The 19,981-nt window shown below is 36.0% G+C and overlaps 1 protein-coding gene and 1 long non-coding RNA gene across 2 annotated transcripts in view; both read right to left on the bottom strand.

The window, feature by feature from the left end:
* Positions 1 to 550: 550 nt before the first annotated feature.
* LOC139148002 (testis-expressed protein 11-like) overlaps positions 551 to 19,981 on the bottom strand; it is a 45,152-nt gene continuing 25,721 nt past the window's right edge. Inside the window, exons 13-31 of the mRNA XM_070719258.1 lie at positions 19,077 to 19,158; positions 17,562 to 17,643; positions 17,003 to 17,151; positions 15,823 to 15,902; positions 13,171 to 13,314; positions 9,988 to 10,090; positions 9,334 to 9,470; positions 8,542 to 8,678; positions 8,016 to 8,053; positions 7,632 to 7,718; positions 6,817 to 6,887; positions 5,660 to 5,776; positions 4,926 to 5,022; positions 3,778 to 3,927; positions 3,157 to 3,265; positions 2,602 to 2,713; positions 2,181 to 2,251; positions 1,894 to 1,987; positions 551 to 1,375 (exon numbers count right to left, since the gene is read on the bottom strand). Of these exons, the coding sequence (XP_070575359.1) occupies positions 1,292 to 1,375; positions 1,894 to 1,987; positions 2,181 to 2,251; positions 2,602 to 2,713; positions 3,157 to 3,265; positions 3,778 to 3,927; positions 4,926 to 5,022; positions 5,660 to 5,776; positions 6,817 to 6,887; positions 7,632 to 7,718; positions 8,016 to 8,053; positions 8,542 to 8,678; positions 9,334 to 9,470; positions 9,988 to 10,090; positions 13,171 to 13,314; positions 15,823 to 15,902; positions 17,003 to 17,151; positions 17,562 to 17,643; positions 19,077 to 19,158 (1,944 nt within the window). The 3' untranslated portion in view covers positions 551 to 1,291. The remainder of the gene's footprint in view (positions 1,376 to 1,893; positions 1,988 to 2,180; positions 2,252 to 2,601; positions 2,714 to 3,156; positions 3,266 to 3,777; positions 3,928 to 4,925; positions 5,023 to 5,659; positions 5,777 to 6,816; positions 6,888 to 7,631; positions 7,719 to 8,015; positions 8,054 to 8,541; positions 8,679 to 9,333; positions 9,471 to 9,987; positions 10,091 to 13,170; positions 13,315 to 15,822; positions 15,903 to 17,002; positions 17,152 to 17,561; positions 17,644 to 19,076; positions 19,159 to 19,981) is intronic.
* Positions 11,964 to 12,815, bottom strand: LOC139148001 (uncharacterized). The gene is made up of 2 exons (XR_011555849.1): positions 12,297 to 12,815; positions 11,964 to 12,200 (listed from the first exon to the last, which is right to left on the bottom strand). It is a non-coding gene; the product is annotated as an uncharacterized lncRNA (long non-coding RNA).

Below are 19,981 nucleotides of genomic sequence, written 5' to 3'. Positions count from 1 at the left end.
GAAATCATTCAAAAACATTTTAGCTTGAAGAAAATCAAGATATGCAAACAAAAGTTGTAAAAAAGTGCCAAAATTTTGTTCAGCTTAGGATGTTTATTTTCTGAATTCCTGTAGATTTTAATACTATCACCAACATGTGAGGAAAACAAGGTTAGGCTAAAACACTGATAGGTTTGTTTCTCAGCTTAGGTCTGGTACAAAAATGATGCTTTGTTTTAACTTCCAACATGAAAACAAACAGGTGATAACTTTAATGTTCAGAAATGTGAAATGTGCATGTGATCTTGCAGCTAACAATGTTACAGTTTCTGCCTTGCATATAAGTACACTGTCATTTACATTTTTTCAAGTGAAAAAAGGTGGACATGCTTGTAAATGGCAGCAAGGATAGGAAACAAAACCTTTCTTTTTTCTGGCCTTGCGATAAAAACAAAAAGTTTACTGAGACCTAAAAACTACAGAGTTTCTTCCTACACATCCTCTCTGACACACTACATGCTACACTCGTACATTATTTATCAGTCTGCTATGACAGGACTCAGCAATTGTTCTGAAATCTTTTATTGTTTCATATTTACAAGTTGGTTCTGAAAAGTTGAACGGTTAGAGACAGTATCCGTAAGAAAACATTGAAGTCAAGCAAAGTCATCAATGGCTAGTTAAAAATACTCAGTAACATACCAAAATGCCATACAATATCTGGTTATTTATGGAAAATCGTTAAGGTTAGGCACAAAAATTATTAAAGTATCAAAAATCTTTCATTTATGGTGAACACTAAGTTTTGTATAATGTTTGTGGTACAACTGTCCATTAAATTTGTAAATCATTCATAATTAAAAATACTGTAAGCTGACAAAGCTTGTAGATTTACCTGTAATATGTAGGATAACAACAATCTGTTGAAGGTTTTCAACCTCAACAACTCCTTGCTTTAAAACATTCCTCTCTCACTTATGTTATTGATTATAGTACTATCATCACCTCCCCAACCCCCAATGAAAAAGCTTTATCACTGGGTACACATAATGCATAACTGAGTAAATTATAGCCCAAACCTACTGCAGTTGCTTTGGAACAAAACAACTTGGCAAAATCTTGAAAAAATGTTAATACTGGTCCTTTCAATGCAAAGACAATTATGTCCAGTCTTACAGAAAATATTTCCTATACAAATATTGGTACTTCAATTTCCTTGTGCTTGGAAAAGTGACAGGAAAATATGAAGAATAGCAGGTGAAGTTCCTATTCAAAGTCCTTCCAACATCACTGCATACCACCATCTTCCCTATCATAAGTTATTTTGTCCAACTGCTGTTTGAGGTCCACATCTCTCATGGAGTTTGTCAAGTATCTCTGAGTACACAACACTCATCTACAAAATAACACAGTTAAAATATGTACTGTAAAAACAAGAGTCGGAATACTATAATATAAATGTGCTAATCAATATATCATTAGTAATTTACAAATCATCAATAATACAGAGAATTCAAGTTGAAAGAACCAAATGAGTTTACAATACAGTATTAATTATGGAAAATTACTTTATTCCGCACGTTAGTTGCCTTCAGTTAGGTCTTACTGACTCGCCTTACATTTATGATTTTAAACAAAAACTGCATTTCTCCCCTTTTCCTAACAAACGCATTAATATTCAGAACCATGGTTACAGTTTATGTTATGTGAGAGTGCTTTCCACAAAGTCAAAGAGATTGGAACATTTAGTATAGGGTCTATATGCCAGTATTGCCTGTAGGAGAGTCTTGCAACTATTAAGAGTTCTGTTTCAAAATGACATCAACCACAAACTACTGAAAGACAATTTTGTAACCTTCAAGTGGACAATTGGAAATCAGCAAAAATGACCAATACTACAGAAGACCCACATACCTGTGTTTCATAATTGGATTTCAATGTTGTCAGGTGTTTCAGAAGATTGATTGCTAAGCTACACCACTTTTCTGCGTCTGTGTACTGACATGAACTGGAAAAATATCATAAATAACAAAAATTAAAGGAAAATACCATGAATATTATCTGAACTGATCTGTAGAAATATAAGTCCCTTCTAAGTGGGCTTTGATAGACTACAATTTCCAAACTTTTTCACATTGGACAATAGTTTCTGACAATGAATTGTTAGCATTTTCAAAACTTTACTCCTGATGACAACCTACCCATACTGATGTATCCCACAATTCCAAGCTTTGGTCATTAACCATAGAATTTCCATCTCTGGATATTGTTCCTGGAGGCAAATGTCAACACAAACATAAATAAATAAACATACCTGTTATATGGTGACATAAATGAATAGTGAACACACAGTCATTGAGCAGAATGTGATGATAACCAGGTCCAAATTAATAATACCTTAGCTTTATTTCAAAATTTGTACTCAAGATTACATTTGTACTTAAACGTGTATATGAAATTTACGAAAGTAAAAGTCAAAACATAAGAAAATAAACATACTGGTGTTCATTTTCTTGTATATCGGTAACCAGCTTACATCCTTCAAAAGAATGGTATTTATTCTCGACAGCAGTGAATTCATGGTTAATTTTTTCACTTGAAAGTCTCTGATAAAAATAATACCTTTGCTTTATTCTGAATGATGTCCAGAACGTCACCATAGTACAGCCATGTCTCTTCAGTATTGCTACCACTGCCTTCAAATGAAAGCTGTATCAAACTGTGAAATGTCTTGCTGTGAATAAATGAAACACACTCAGTGACCTGGATGTAAAGTGTCAGTAGTTCTACCTTGTTCACCCCTGATTCTGTATGAACAGGTCCACAATCACAATTGATAACAATCGGTTTGGGCTAGGCTATAGTGGTGAAAGGGTCAAAATGCCAATGCGACTAGCTGGAATATTCAGAACCAAATTGGCAAACATATCCATTGTCTGTCAATTTATCTCTGTAGCCCATCTGTTGAAAAACTTTTTCTGTATCATTATACTATTCTTACAAAGTCAAGCTTCAGTTTTGTTCCTGTGAATGGGGCTTTGTGTAAAGACAGCCAGAGGTTTAGAAATCCACATGCCATTTATAAGCAGTACTGATTTTCATGCTGTACCGGAAACTTTTCTTCAATTTTCAGGGAAGAAAATACACCAGCTTTGAGCTGACAGTAGCAAAGCTCACCTCAGCTTGTTGTAGTCTGGTGATTTCATCTGCATGAGTTTCTTAATGGCCACTTTTAATGCTCTTGTACAGACAGACTTGTGTTTTAATGATGGTTCCATGGCCAGACCTGAAAACGCATATAAAGGGTTTGTAAAGTGGGCTGGTATTTTTTTTAAAAAATCTTCAATCTCACTGTATCATATCAGCATAACAATGGTATATATATTACAGTATTTCTGAACAAGTCAAACCTGTTTCTCATTTACATAGGAAAATCAAAATTGGTCTACTAACATTACACATAAGAACTTGTTTGAACAAAAGACCCCTGATGTTGAGAGAATAGCACAGATAGTGAAATTTATGAGTTTCCAAGAAAGTTCAGTTTGATGTCAGGGCGCCACCAACTTTGACAACGCTACTGATCCTAACCCTTTTGTTTTTATTTCTGAAGTTGCTAAAGCATACACAACAGAATAACAATGGAATCCTTTCTCCTGATTTTAAAACTAAAAATAATTGCCACATACTATTATGAGATAATTCATCTTATTACAGCCTGAAAATTATATCAAAAATTACTTCAGAATGTGCAAACATACACACGTACATGTACATTACATTTGTAAAATGCCATACCTGCTAGTGTCTCAAATGTCTTGGGTTCAGCAAATGGCAGCGATAATGCTTTATCCAAGAGTGTAGTCAGTTTATCCGTCCTTCCCAATCTTGCATAGGCTTCAAATTCATACAGTATCAGCAGTATTAAAGTGGTGTCTTGTTGGTTTGCTACAGAATAACATAGGAATAACAGTACTTGAAACATGAGTAACTCCTCTGGAGCTGCTAATCACATAACTTTGATTTTATGAAGTCCAATCAGTGAATGGTCAAATTTTGCTGTGCAAGTATGTTCAATGTTGAATTGTACACATCTTACTGTATTACAGACGAATCTGTACATTCATGGAGTTTCACGAACACCACTCTTTTTGACTAGATAAACTATTTAAACTTGTCCACACATGAACTAGCTATGGTTTTACAAAATATCATTTGATACCTTTATTTAATTGAAATAGTTTTTGACAAGACATGATATCATTTGCAATGGATGCATAATAGTAGTACCATATATATCTTATACATACAGAGATGTTTTTGAGACTCTACCTAATGCCAAAAAAGCAAGACAATGTCCATCACAATCCACCTAATGCAGTTGTTAGTGGCATCTACAGTATACCTAGACTGAGGAACAACACTCCATCTCTGGGATCAATGGAAGAGTTTCAATACATTCAAATTTTTAAAATATTTCCAACTAGCAAAAATTGTAGGATTAATCCAGAGTAATTAAATTATTTGTTCTGCATCCATTCCAAATTTTGAAATATTCTTTATTTTGGGTCCATTCAATATTTTGGAATATTCTTCGTTTTGTGTCCACTCAAAATTTTGATATGTAGGCAGGTAAGTGATTCAAAAACACACACATTTGATTGTTTCCATATTGAGTGAGTGTCCATTAAAGAATAAAAACATAAACCTCCATAATTTACACATCAATGAGACATTCCACAGGCACACAAGTTTTACATTTTACAAAATTTGTAAACAAAGATTTGTAGGTGAAAAAGTTATGCAGTAAAGTCCTGTTTTTTTCAATGGAAACCAAAAATCGACCCATAAGGCGATGTAAACCAAAGACCTTACACTTGGCCTTGACTTGGCCTTACAGCCTGAAGACTTTAACCTTTCTTCTAGAAATTATGAGATTCACATACCAGTGTTTGAATCAGAAATATTTCCTTGTTCTTGAAGCTGACTACAAATTTGCCTGCACTCTTCAATATGGCTCAGAGCAAGATGAAAGCTTCTATCCTAAAGGAAGCACAATGCAAAAGAGAGGATTTCAGGCTATTCACATCTTTCAAACTACCATTTCCTAAACAGCTACAATCAAACACCAAAGGCCTGAAGCATTGAAGGTATATCTATTGATGCGGTTCAACCCCTTCACTACAATGGTTTGGCCCAAACCCATTGTTATCAATGGTGATTGTGGACTTGTTTACAGGGAACTGGGGTGAACAGGCTAAGGTGTGAATTTCCAGCTGGTGTGCATTGAATTATTTTTTTCTCCTACATTTATCAACATTACCAGAACTGGGAATTACTTATACAGTGTTTGTACAGTCTAACTTGACTAGAATGTCACAACATGTTTGTATTGTCTAAATTGACTACCAACTCAAAACATGATATCATTCTCAGATATGAAGGGTCCTTGCTTCAGTGCTAGGAAGGATCAGGAAAAAGCAAAGCTGCTAATTATTGACTTTTTCATAGAAGGTGGCAAAATTGTTTATGTAAATAAAGCTATGGCCACTATTATTAAATTTAGTTTGAAAGGGTTGATAAGTCATGCAGCAAAACTTAAAAGTATCAGGTATTTTTGTTTACATTTAAACGTTTGACAATTTACTTAATCATATCTGTGACAACATTTTTTTCATACTTTTTCTTCAGCACTGTCTACATCCTTGGCCATTTGTAGACAAGACGCGGCTGCCATTAATCTGCACGTCTTCTGTTTCACTAAGTTTTCAGTGTCCACTGGAAACAGATTTGCAAACTGTAGAGTAGAAAATAGAAATACCCAGAAGCACTAGATGAAGTTCTGCAAATGTAATGTGATGATTACATCTCATAAGGAATCTTAAAACCCCCATAGCTGTAAATGTGTAATAAACTGATCAGAAACTGTTATTGCTAGATAACAAGTTTATAAAATTACTCAAAGGTTAACTTTTTTGTATCTATAGACTTTTTGTTTGAGTCTCTTTTAAGATAAATAATTGACAGTGCTGTCAGAAAAGTGTATAGTATGTTTTTTATAAGAGAAATCTGTCAGAACAAATCGTTTCCTACAGGCCAACTACTTGTAACTTTGGTACATACACCATCCACTTATAGAACCTATATGTGCAGAGTTACTACATAATACATGTAGCAACACAGCATTATGCTCTTGTCTGACTTCCAGCGTGGAAAAGATATGGATCTCTGGTAACTGGTAAAAACAGAATAATCTTGATGTGATGAAATTACACAATATAGTACACAAGAATACACCTGTACATTGACATCGTATGGTATGGTTGGAATGCCGTACATGTAACGTTGCCATATGTAACTCATGGTTTTTAGAGTACCTATAATCACAGTGGGGTGACTAATAGAATCTCACACCCCCAAGGACCTGGGATCAGATTTCTCACACGAGTTGGGGATATTTTGTCTCACACGAGCCGCAGGTGAGTGTGAGACAAAATATCCCGACGAGTATGAGAAATCTGATCCCAGGTCCTTGGTGTTTGAGATTCTTTTTCTCACATGACCACAAAATGCTTTAAATTCACATTGGACACATACAACATTATCCAAAATCGTGACCTGCTTACTTTGTAGTTCTGGTCCGTGTGTTACTCGTCGTGCCATTAGATAATATTTTGCGCGTGGGAACAAACAGACTGTATATCATCAAATCAGAACTCGTGTAATATTTACTGCAGAGTGTGGGACGGTTTCTGAGAGTGTGGGATCGATTTTTCCAACACTGTCGATCCCGCACTCCCAGCGGCCAGGAATGTGGGGTGACACTCTCTTACTTACCTTGCAGCAATAGTGGAAAAACTCATGCATGTTGTAGCTTGAATCAACACTTTGAAGACCGATGTTCCAAGCTGTTCAATGGGAGAAATACATTTGTTAACTAGGCCTTTCACTGGTTGACAGACAAGAGAACTGAATTTAGCAACATTTTTGTGATATGCAATGCCAGTGACATAATATATTTGATATAAACAGTAAATGTGCTGATAAATTACATGTATATGTAGCACATGTATACTTGAATTACATATGGCATTGGCTAGAGGTAAGCTACAATTTTTATAAACACCTGAAAGTCAAAAAGTAATATTTAAAAGCCATCAAGTAAATCTCAATTCTGTAAGTTGGTGTGCAACCAAGATCCTTTTGCACAAACAAGGTCTAAGATTTGAAAATATAACAGATTTTCTCCTTAGTGACGAAAGGAGTGATACAGGCAGACTTGCAGTTTTTTAAAACCCAACATGACACAATCATGGCACAAAGACTGGCAATAAGAAAAACATTATTATTTGATTTCCATCATAAAGGTAATGTAGGGGAATTTTTAACATCAGTGTTGTATGGGGTGGACACACTGAAATGCATTGCTGCCCTCTCTACACCTGAATATAATATATTTTCCGAGATTCTTTAAAAAAAGCTTGGCTCTTTAGCCCTGCTCATTTCTCATAGAACACTACTAGTGAACACTTTCTGAAGGGATTTGCGCATTACCTATTTTCATAAACCAGACGAACCCTCATTGTAACATGCTCTGTTCATCATCTAGACATTCACTCCAAAACTACAAAGACAGGATCTCAAAACATTACCTATTTTCATAAACCACATTGACTCTTGTTGAATGTTGTCTCCGTTCATCAGCCCCTCTTCCTTGACACTGTGAAGTTTCAGATACGCTGTCAATATAATAAAGATAAAGACAAATGTGTAAATAAACAATAAATAAAAGGTTCTTAAATAAAAAAATAAACATAGTAAACAGAAAGTAGTATGTGGTACAAAGTATTCTGGTTTTTTAACTATTTCAAACTTTGAATCATTGCGTTTGACATGATTTTATTATCCTCACAGGCATTTTAACCTGTTCATCCCGTGCCCTGTAAACAGGTCCACAATCACCATTGATAACAAAAGGTTTGGGCTAAACCATCGTGGTGAAAGGGTTAAACATTTCAAAGGAAGAGAAATATTACCTGTCTTGATATCTCCTAGAACACTGCTTTTCTCATTTCTATAAAAGAAAACAAAATATAAAACACAATTCATTCAGATCCTTCTATGGCCAGTCTAAGTAAATTATTTGTTTTGAACCTGTATTCACGTTTTAAGTTTTTACAGAAAAACACATTTTCTCGCAATTTTCCAATTTCAACAATATTCTGTCACAAGTCTCTTGACTTTTACATTGCAACAAAACACTTCCATATGATTAGGTTATATGAGAAGACTCAAATATGATGACATGTATTTTCTTGTCTTAAATTTCTGAAAGTGTCTTTTTGACCACATGCTCACCTACCTTTCAGAATTTTCAATGTACAAAGAATTTACATACTGTGGCCTAATGTGTACTTTGCAAATCAATTAAGATTCTTGGGAAAATTATATTGCCATAGAATCACACCTGAAGAACACAATCAATTATCAATACACGTAAGCTAGCACACCACAATTGCAGGACTAGTCTTTCCAGTTGCCTGGAAAAAAGCAACCACCAACCTTGGGTCATCTTGGGTGTCCATGCGGGTGAGTTTGAGTCTAATCAGACATCTGAGAGCTGTCAGGATCTGTGTATCATTGACAGAATACTCAACCAAACCTTGTAAGGCTTCTACTGCAACTTCACGATTACTTTTCTGTGAAAGACAGTCATACTGATGTTCAATCTGTAACTTCACATTTCAAAAGCAGGTATTGTAGTAGCCCTCGTTCAAAATATTTAGTCTTTCGTGTTATGCTATGTGCATGCTAACAAAAATATATCATCAAATCACGAAAACATTGGGGTAAAATAAAGCTTTAAAAATAAAAGCCATGCATAAAAGTCACAAAAATCTTCCACATTATTAACACTATACAAAAAATTATTCAGTTTTTCACATAATAAATTGAACATTGATTACACATGCAACAAATTGATTAATACTTTGAGTGTCAAAAGTAAATGTTGTTGCCTCTATAAATAAACACCAACAACTACACATCTAAACACTTTTTTCTCGATTTTTACAAAAATTTTGGTCAAAAATTCGAGCAAATAAAAAGTTATGTCCATCTGGTCCAAAATTATAAAAATATTACAGAGAATTCATAAAATTTGATAAAATGTGACACGTTTTTGGCAGGAAAAATCACAGCAATCAAAGGGTTGATAAATAACTTTACAGAGGAACAATATTATTTTTGAAGTGAATGGAATCATACTTGTAGGAAAATATTTCAAACAGTGGTTTTCAAATTTTATCAACAATACTATCACCTCAGGACAAGTGAACTGCTCTTCAAACCTACTTCAAAGGCTAACTGTGCAGCTAAGCTAATAAAACCATGAATACTGTAATTATCCGTGTAATCTCCAGCTTTAATATCCTCATTCTGACTACTAGTGGGCTTCCCTAGCATGCAAAGCTTCTGCAAGGCATCTACAGCTGATGTGACAAGTTGAAACAATTTATTGTCAGTGAATACAACACAGTAATACTAAGCTTTCTGCTAAAGCTAGTAGGCTGGACTTCGGTACAAAAATCCGCAAACATCATTTAACAATGGTTCGCCCTGGATCAGCTATGCTTGCAGCCACAATTGGACAGCAGCAGAGCTCCTGCAGGTCAATAATCAATTTCAAATTTTCCAAAACCCCTCTTTGCATAAGCACTGGATATACATTAGTCATTTAATTGCTGTAATACTCAATTATAATATCAGCATTTCTGTTTTACTTTCTTTACTGTATTTTAACAGAGATTTTTTTTCCAGTTCCTTTTCCAGAAAGGCAAAACTGTGATTATTGGACTCATGTGACTATTCTTAATAAATTGACAAGCGTTGACAGACACTACATCTTCTCAATACACTGACTTCAATAAGAACAATATTTAATTTTGACTGAAAAAGTGCTTTTTTTCAGCAAGAAAACAATAAAAAATTATGTAAACTATTACTTACCAATTTTGTTATCATTCTTCAATAATGCAATCTTGAAAATCAGATATAGAGTATGAGGATTATTATTTTCATATTTTGCAGCATCATTGGCAGCACCCGTAGCCTAAAATTGAAAAGATTCAGATAAACATACATTGACAGTAGTACGTTGCTTCTCAGGTTAAATGATGTACATATGAGTTCTGAGTCACCACATGGTGGCGCTGTTTGGGTCACACTTGTTTTGAGTTTAGTCGAAATTATTTTACCCTACTGGATGTGCTATGATGAACTGTTCAATAATGGTCCAAAGCAGGATTATGAGACTTTTTTGCATGTAGTATAGATGCACAAATACCCTAATAATTGAATTTCTCAGTCCCTGTGAGTAAGATTGTTGGAATTTATGGTTTATTTTTTTCATCAGAGGGAAAGACCGGAAACCTCAGTCACCAATGACTGGATATCTGTTTGTCAATCGATGAACAAAAATTACTTCTTGCATGAAATATATCAGTCTTGGAGCTACCCCTCTAATTTGCATAATATCCTTTGCGAATCGACCCCCCGCAAAGGTCAAATCATCAATGGCGGTCCACACAAACATGCGAATCCCGGAAGCATCGTTTTTTCCGCTTGCACTGCTAAATTATTGCTGTTCGGGGCAAAATACCAAGGTAAATATTCACTGTTGATGTTTAGCTCTCTCATGGTTTTTGAAATATGTGAAAATAAAGCGAAGAAAATCCAATATGCACGCTGTCTTATTTACGGTGTGGATGTTCTGATCGAAGGTCACATCCGACACATGATATGCGGAGGACCAAAATGACAACTTACTGACCTTGAACGGAATTGCCGATTTAACATTTTTTAGTTACATCGTTTTGACAGCACTGTGCGAAATTTTAAGATTTTTCGTCAGTGGCCTTGCATTTGGGGCAGTGTTGAAATGCACCTGTCATTGTATTGTGGGATCGACCATAGGCGTATATAGAACACCACAGTACACACGCGTACGATGTAATACTGTGAATCATGGGGGTTTGTATCATACTATGCCACTGTAACGTAGAAGCATACGTGTAAATTCTTTGCAAACGTTGCAAATTAGAACCATGAGGACAAATTATTGCCATGAATACGTAGATGAGAGAATAAATTGAAAGTAGCAGCCAGTGACAGCCAGATATCTAATCATCGTCACAATCAGAGTTGTACGTTGTTTCAATGTGACCTTCATCATTCCCACCAGATAATTCAATTACATCATTTTCTGTAAGATCGTACTCCACCTCTTCTTCCTCGATTTCTACTTCATAGTCCTCAATTACAGACACATTCATTTCTTCAAACTCTAGAATATCATCAGGTACAGTGCGGACATTGTAAATTCCTGCTGTATTTGTGCAGTTTTTACACCTGCAACCAGGGCCACACTGTTTGTCCCTTTTGAAGCACCTGCAAATACGACGGTTGCAGCCAGTCGTGCATCCGCACTTCGTACTTGAATATCACCAAGTAGAACATTTTCCACTTTATTTCTATTTACACATTTTTGTTTAAGTTGCCTGAACTGTAGTAGTCTCTTTTTGATCATGTTTATTTCCTTGAAAACTCCAGGACATTGAAATCCAACTCTAAATTTCTTCTGAATAGTTGCAAACTGTTTCATATGAGATTTCAGCTTTTTATGCTGTTTCCTATCAAATCTGCTGTCATTATGTTCATGACAGAAATCGTCTTTTCTATATTTTTCACCAAGTTTGTCAACAAGCATCTGAAACTGTTTCAAATGCCTCAAATTGCATTTCAATGTGAATCTATCTGATACACCTTGAGACACTTTTTTATAGCCCACCATTGTGGCAAGACTAATCTTCTTATTGCTTTGTCAGTATTTGTTGTCAAAGGTACAGTACCTAGCATACATGCAGAATACAAATTACTAAGCTCTAACAAAGTTTGCTTTGAGGACAACGTAAGACAAAGACTCCTTTTGATTCTCTTATCAAATGATGGTTTATTTTGCATGTTCATTGTCTCTAACACTGATACAGCACAGCGATATTTAAAGGATCATGTAGAGTCCAAACTCAAAATCTGTTTAAGGCTTCTGTTCAAAATGAAAATACGGTGAACCAGTTAAAAGCCTTCCGCTGGCCACACATCTGAATACGGACACCAGAGCGTCGCCACAGCAAACCTACCAGAACTGGAATCTTCTATGGTCCCTGTTGATACGAAAAATGGAACTCGATTAGACAAGGGCCAGTCGAGTACTGAGTAGTGCATACAATTGATAACGCACAGGGCAAGCGAGTACGCACTTTGATAATGCCTTCCGGCCTATGATGTCGGCGTGTTGTCTTCGGTATGCACGCTGTGTGAACTGGCGTGAACTCTGGCATGAGGCCCACCTTACTAAAAATATAAGGCTTCGAAACAGTAATTTGATGAATGAAACTGCAATCAAATGTATCCCGACTGGATATAACATAAACCACAGCTACGTTGTTCGCCTAATCCAATAGATCCCGGCAATAGATCGGCTATCGACCTTGAAGACGGACAGCGGGAGGTCCTATGTTACTCTCTCGCTGTCAGATTACACAGTGGAGAGCGCGCGTGATTTTTACACTACAAAAGCGTGAACGGAAATAAAAACAAACTTAGGGACTAAAAGAGAAGTTGGTCCACTTAACTAGGTATATTTTGTTCACATACACGCCTGGCCTTGAAAATGGGGCAGTGTTGAAGATGGGCCATTGCGGCTCCGGCAAAAAACGGTATTTTCCTTCTCGACCATCAGAAAATGCCAATTAGTGTACAAAAAATTGTGTGGTGAAACTTACCTCGCCAAGGAGACCGGTAATGCCACTTTTAGGAATAAAAGACCTCCAATTCGACAAAATTTATGAAAGAAAATTTCATGAAAAATGAATCAACGGTCGCTCTCAGCTAGGTGGGGGCGCTCTTCATTCGAAATGATTCTTTATTTAAATATGCAATAAGGGGGTCCACTGCCAGACTGATATCACAATGGAATATCTTGACGTGGTCAACTTGTAGTACAAAATGTTTGTAACTCCTTCACTATTAATTGAATTTCACATACACACAAACGGACAAAAACCAAGAAGATCTAATCTTACTTTTGAAATTTCCTCACAGTTCAATGATCAGTTTTATCGTTGCACCCACCTCTGCTAGGTTATTGAGCCCAACAAAGCAAGCAGCCCTGTTGCGATGCAACTTGGCCAAGGCCTTCCTGTTATCTTCATCATCCGCTGAAAACAGACTGGCTGAGTGATCAAACCATTCAAGGGCTTCACTGAATTTACCGAGCTGTGGAGTGGAAGAATGAAAAGTGAAAGTGAAGGATTTATGTATTTATTGTGTATTATGTCCAGTGTGCGAAATTAAGAGAAAATAGCTTCAGGTCATAAGGACCTGCTTCAAGCCAAAGCTTCAGGTCCTTACAGAAAACTGCCGGTCCTCAATAAATGCAGTTGTTAACGACCATTAAAGTCAACTTCTCCACCAATACTATGCTTTTGAATGTTGTAATATTTAATTTTTCATGTCCTTTTATCAATAGAGTCAGTAAGTATTCACTCAAGAGGACTATTGTTCACATAGATGCAGAATAGTGTCGGTGAATGATCATGAATCATTTATCTACATGATCTGGAATCTGAAAAAGATCACAGCCCTCATCTTCCTCGCGCACACATTTATCAATGTTTTCCACCTCGGGGGAGGGGGACTATGGGACTAACAGGAAAATTTGACATTTTTTCTAGCCATGTCAAATCCCCCACTCTCAGACTATAAAATGATGTCAAACACCCAGGGGCCGGGGAATACTGGCTCATGCACTGGCTACATGTGGCTGATGAAAGCGAGAAAATTTGTCTTTCATGACTTTCTACGGGGATTGGTGTTCTCTACATTGATGAGTAAAAATGTACACTACACCAGGGCATGTGATATTGTGATTTGAAAATGGTTGGCAAGCTGAAAATCACTTCTGAAATTAGCCAACGCGAGTGGTAGAAGAGTGAGTGAATAACTTAGTACCTTGAAAACAGTCATAGGTGTATGAATAATTTTTTATGCAAACATTGACTACAACGTCTTTTTTAAACAAGGGAGAAAATACTTGGTATGTATTTTGATATGACGTATGGATTACTTTCAACATTTTTCAAAAAATAAATATGCTTAAATGTGGCCTCTGTTGCATTCATGAAGAACCAGATGAAGTTATACTTTTAATTAAAAAAGACAAGTATCGTAACTTTTTCTCGATTATAGAAATTGCAGACAACATGAATGGCAAACGCCACTCGCGGAAATGAATGCATATTTTTTGATTGAAAAGTTTTGCCTGAGCGATTTTTCGACATTTAGGCCTACAGCCCAGGATGACGGTGAGTTTTGCATGCCTGTCGTAACACGGTATCGATATACATCGAAACAATTTGAAGCCTCAGAGAGTATACACGACGGATCGTGCAACTCGACAAAACTGATATGATAAGGCCGCTCTGTTTTATAAAATGTATACTTATTATTACGTCGATATATCGTGGTAACAGTCGGCCTTGTGAACTTTGGTTAAAGACCAACGAGCAAGCAAGATGTTCTAGCGGTCCACAAACAAACACAGCGAAACGTGAATTTGATTGCCGACTGCAAGTAGCACAATTGGGCTGTCGTGTAACATCTAGTCCTTGTATCGGGCGTAGTTCAAAACCATAGAGGTAAAAAATACCTCCATGTTTAAAACCAAATATGATTAGTCAACAGCACTGTTCTCTTAGTAGGTTTTTGTCTTAAACTCTTCTATGAAGTGTTGATGTTTTGAACGCTTCAATGAAAAATCAAAGCAAAGAAAATGGAGTCAGTTTGATAAAACGAAGGGCTGTATTATGTACATTTGTGTACATGTAAATTCCAAACACTTAAAGTGTAGAACTAGTGAAGTGATACAGGGTGTTGTTGTCTTATGACACAGATATGCTAACATTACCAGGGTTACACTCACTAAAAGAGTATTAGTATAATATTGTATCGCATTATTTCACCAAAATCAATCCATTCCATTGCTTGAATCTGCATGCACGGACATAATTCATACTGATCTGAATGTAATCAGCTGCACCGTGCTATGCGTGTCGATCGGAGGGATTAGACTCTTCGTACATGCAAAAAGTCGCAAGACAAAAATTACCATGTTGCGACATTGTCAACCCCACCCCCTCCCCGTCTGGCGTACCATAGAGATCGAACTACCAGAACTCGAAGTGCGATCAATATTCCCTGTTGCCCCGTACTTCCACGGTGGAAAACATTGATAGGTGCATGCATGGCATTCAAGTCTGAATCACATGATTCAGAGTCAGTCATCATCAGCATCTGTTACAGGTCTTGACGGAGAAATTTTCATCATTTATTCCAAATTTCAGTCGGTCATAAGGACCGACATGTTGCTAAAAACTTTCGGCCCGACGAGAAATCTGTCGGTCTCGGACCGTCGGACCGACGTTAATTTCGCACACTGATTATGTCCTAAAAAATTTTCAATATTTAAACAACAACAACAAAAATTTAATTAGAAGACAAAAATTTTACAAAGCAAAATGATTTAGTACATCTTTGATATGATGGTGATTATGGTGCAAAAGGCAGCTTACAAAATATGAAGATTTAGAAATATCCTGTTTATTGGGATGAAAGAAGCCTCTACATTATTTTGATGACAGAGGTAACTGGATGGTACAATCATATAATATTACAAGCTTGGCAATTACAATTGAGAGCTAGCTACATAATTACATGATAACAAACCTCATATTTCTTAGTTGCTTGTTCCCAGAGAGCTGACTGGAACCTTTTCATGACATTTTTGTCCATTCGTTGGCCATGTTCTGCAAAGAGATACAAAGCAGGCCTCAATGGAAGAAGAACTGCAGTCAAAAGTTGATCAGTACTGGCAGTCTTTAAGATGAACAGCGAAGGCTTTACTATGCCAATGCAGCTGGTTAGCTAAGCTTTCAATGGCGGATGGATAGACAAGGATATCTATGTCATTTCAATGGTAGCGTAAAATAAGCCTTGTAGATCATTTTTTACGAAAAATTGGTTAAATACTTGTGACATAAGATGTCAGTGTTGACCACAAGGGTAGATGATACTTTACAGATGAGTACTGAAAGACGGTGAATTATTGTGAAATGCAACAATTTTAAAGGATAAGTTTCCATACGTTTGTTTTTGTGTGTCAAATTTGCAAGTTCTTGATCGTCCATGTAGCCGACACGAACACGAAGTGTCTGTTACCGGCTACCAAAAACTATGAAAAAATAGTAAAGAATGAGGTACAAAATCACTATCACTTTTAAGTTGAAGGTAGAATAAGTCTGTGCCTTTGTATAAAATACTATAAAAATAGTAGATAGTGAGCAACCAGCTGAAAGTTATTCGAGGAGACCTTAACCGCATATCATTTGCATCTCATTGTCGGCTACATGGACTGTGTGCCCAAATTTGCAAGTTCTTGTTCTTCCGTCTCCCCAAAGCATGAGCAAAATATGTACTATTTAGCTTGTCATCACAATGTTTATGAGTGTAAAAGGCACTGTTTGTTTACATTGTCTCCACCAAATTTCACTTCTCAACAATAACAGTGCAATCTACATTATGTACATGCTGAGTTGACAAGCTGAATACTGCACATCTCAACAGGATTTTGGCAGTAGGACAAGAAACTGAAATTGATATTAAAACCAAAAAAAAATGGTGCTAACATCAAAAGTGGGAGCAATCAAGTGAAGCTACAGGAAATGGCTGGTTTCATGATACCATGTGTATCTTTAAATTAAATCTTATCTTTCCATGCTTCAAGTGTACATGTAAATTAAATTGTGATTATTTCATTTGACACTGACATTAGATTGATTTAAAGAAATTCATGAATTTTTGTTGTGATCACAAAAAAGCAGTTACATTATATCTCATTTTAACATACCATGTACACATGAGACAATATTTTTCGCCTTTTCATCATCCTCCTTTTGCAAAAGTAGGTCAAGTTGAAACAAGCGGATTTTTCCAACTTCTGGAGAGTTTTCAAACCAGTCTAGCAGCTGGGTCAGTCCATCCATGGTTAGATCATACCTATGATGTATGTACCATCAAACAATACTTATAAACAGCACATTAAGGTAGATATTCACACTAAAACTCTTTTACAAACTCTTTTGCAGTAACTATGAGGCAGTCTTACATAGATGTACACTACATTTATGTTTTGCGATAGCCTTTTTAGAATACCTGTGTTCACTTTAATCTATACATGAGTTGATAGTTTAGAACGCGCCTGACAACTAGAGAAAACTATGGAATTTTTTTTTACTTTACTTACATAATGAACAGTTCATCTACATTTACATGTTATTGTTTATAAACTATATGCAGAATGTCATTTCTCATCATCTACAAGGGAAGCAAGGCTTTGCATATACACATACTATATAGATGTATATATACATGAACAAAGTGGTAAATATTATATTTCTAAGACTTACTTCTTACTGGACACTGTCAGTCTCAGCATATTCAATGCCATGTCAACTGTCAAATCTGGGTGATGTAGCAGGTCATGAACAGCTAGACAGTAAACAAACACAATGAAAATTATAGGTGGAATGCACCTTGGGAACAGATATTCAGACAATAACTTTTTACATTTTTTTATGATCTACCGTTTGTGTGGGCTCATTTTAAAGCTCTTTGAGAAAATAAAGTTGTTGTTGTCTTGTTTTTTTGAAAATAAAAAAAAATTGTTCCTATAGAGTTAACGCAGGGATGGCGGCCGTTTGGAATTCCAAATATGGCAGGTAATTTATTTCTCTGCAACCAAAATTTGCATTGTGGTCCCTAATTTTTACTCTTGATTTTGAAAGAGAACAGTTCTAAGTTTCCTTAAGAAAAGCTTTGAGCAAAAGTTTAAGTCTTACACTTTCAATAGCACATACTACCTTAATATAAAAATCTCACATATGCAAACAGGAGGAAATATCCACAGAAAAATCCATGTGTGTTTATTCATTTGTACATCTCTTTCTATATCTCAGTTTTTGTGGCGTTCTACACGGTGATTCATATGATTTATGTAAACTGATAACAAAATAAATATCTGGTCTTTCCCTTCACCTCAGAGTAATAATGTAGCTGTGAAGCTTAAAGGCACTGTTTGCGATCCCTGGGATTGCCTTTGTTCTAGTCTGTAAGAGGATTATGGGGGTGTGATAGCCTTTTGTTTTCCATGAAAATTGTAATCTGGTGGGTAAATTTTCTGATGAGACAATCCGGTGCCAACACAGGCCTTTAATCAGTTTAAGCTTAATCAGTTTCCTTTTAGAGCTCTTGACTTTGGTCTTTTAATGTCTTTGGCCATAACACTTTAATAATCAGTTTGGTTCAGGACTCCCATTGACTTTGGTCATTTGATATCACAGCATTGAGAGGATCCAACAAGTGACACTGCCATATGCCACATTAATTGGAGCTAGCATGCTTAATACATGATCTCTTTTCCAGTCTCATTTGTCACATAAGTTCAAAAAGCGAAATAAGCGAAATTCATTCATTTACTGGGGAGGGGGTTTGACCTCCATTCAATTAGTAAACTTCACTTTCGCCCTTTTATTTTGTGATTACCAGCTCTCTTTACACTGTGTGTAAAAATAAGCAAAGACTGCACACTCCTACCACACTCGTACCAAAATTTTGCAGTATAAACTATTACCAACTCATTTGTGTCATGCTCACAGTGGTTGATCGATTACTTGACGATGTCATGTGGTCAAGGGAAATATATTCTTCAGTATCTACAGCAAAATGCTACATTGTACTCTCAGACAGACATCAACATTTCGCACTTTTGAACTTTCGTTTAGGGGGAGGGGGTTTTGATCTAAACGAAGGAATTTCATTTCTTGAACTTAAGCAACAATCTGAGACGGTCCCTAACTTGTATGGGCTGATTATACCTCTTATTATAACACTAAAGGACAATTATTTGTGCAACCTTTTTTTACCTGACTCCAGTCTGTCGCCATCAATCCCTCCAATCAAGAATATTTTCACTTTTAAAAACAGGCCTGCTGGGTGAGAGTGCTCCTGCAAGACACAATGCACTGGTGAAAAATACACACACACTCACACACACACACACACACACACACATATATATATATATATATATATATATATATATATATATATATATATATATATATATATATATATATATATATATATATATATATATATATATATATATATATATACCGGTATAGCTGTCTTTTGCTTTGTAAAGTATAGGAATTTGCGTTTTTCGCAGACATTCCATCATAATTTCACCAGACAGTCTGATTTGGTCCTAAAATAAACTAGCAAAGCAATGGTATATTCACTGCTCAACTGTTGAAAAAATAGAATGTTGATTTCATCATAGATAAAGTGGGGTGAATTCAATATCAAATGTACAAACTTAAACTGTCAAACTGCAGTAGCCAGTAAATCATGTTGCATACGGCAATCCGCCCGATTTTGAAAACGTGGCAACCTAGTTCCTCCAACTATGAACACACAGCTGCTACCAATGTTGGATTAAACGTTTAAGCATTCATCTTTTTTGTATCTGACTCGTCCTTATGGATCCCTCCATGCATAAAATTGACAAACACAAGTGAAATTCATGTGTGCTGTCAACCAGGGATGGCTCATTAGAATATCACACACGTTTCAGCTACACTTCCACTTGTACAAATACAGCTCTTTGTAAATCATGTCACTGTTAATGTCAAAGTTGATACTTGTCTGAAAATTTAGATGTACACTTTTTGGAAATGACGCATGGAAGTGTGACAAAAATATAACTAGATGGGCGACTGCTGATGTTACAATTTCATGAACAATAGAAAAGACAAATTTATGATTG

Source organism: Ptychodera flava, chromosome 13 (assembly GCF_041260155.1).
Source record: "Ptychodera flava strain L36383 chromosome 13, AS_Pfla_20210202, whole genome shotgun sequence".
Classification (NCBI taxonomy): domain Eukaryota; kingdom Metazoa; phylum Hemichordata; class Enteropneusta; family Ptychoderidae; genus Ptychodera; species Ptychodera flava.
The sequence above is the reverse complement of the archived record's forward strand: the minus strand, read 5'-3'. Positions and strand labels throughout refer to the sequence as shown.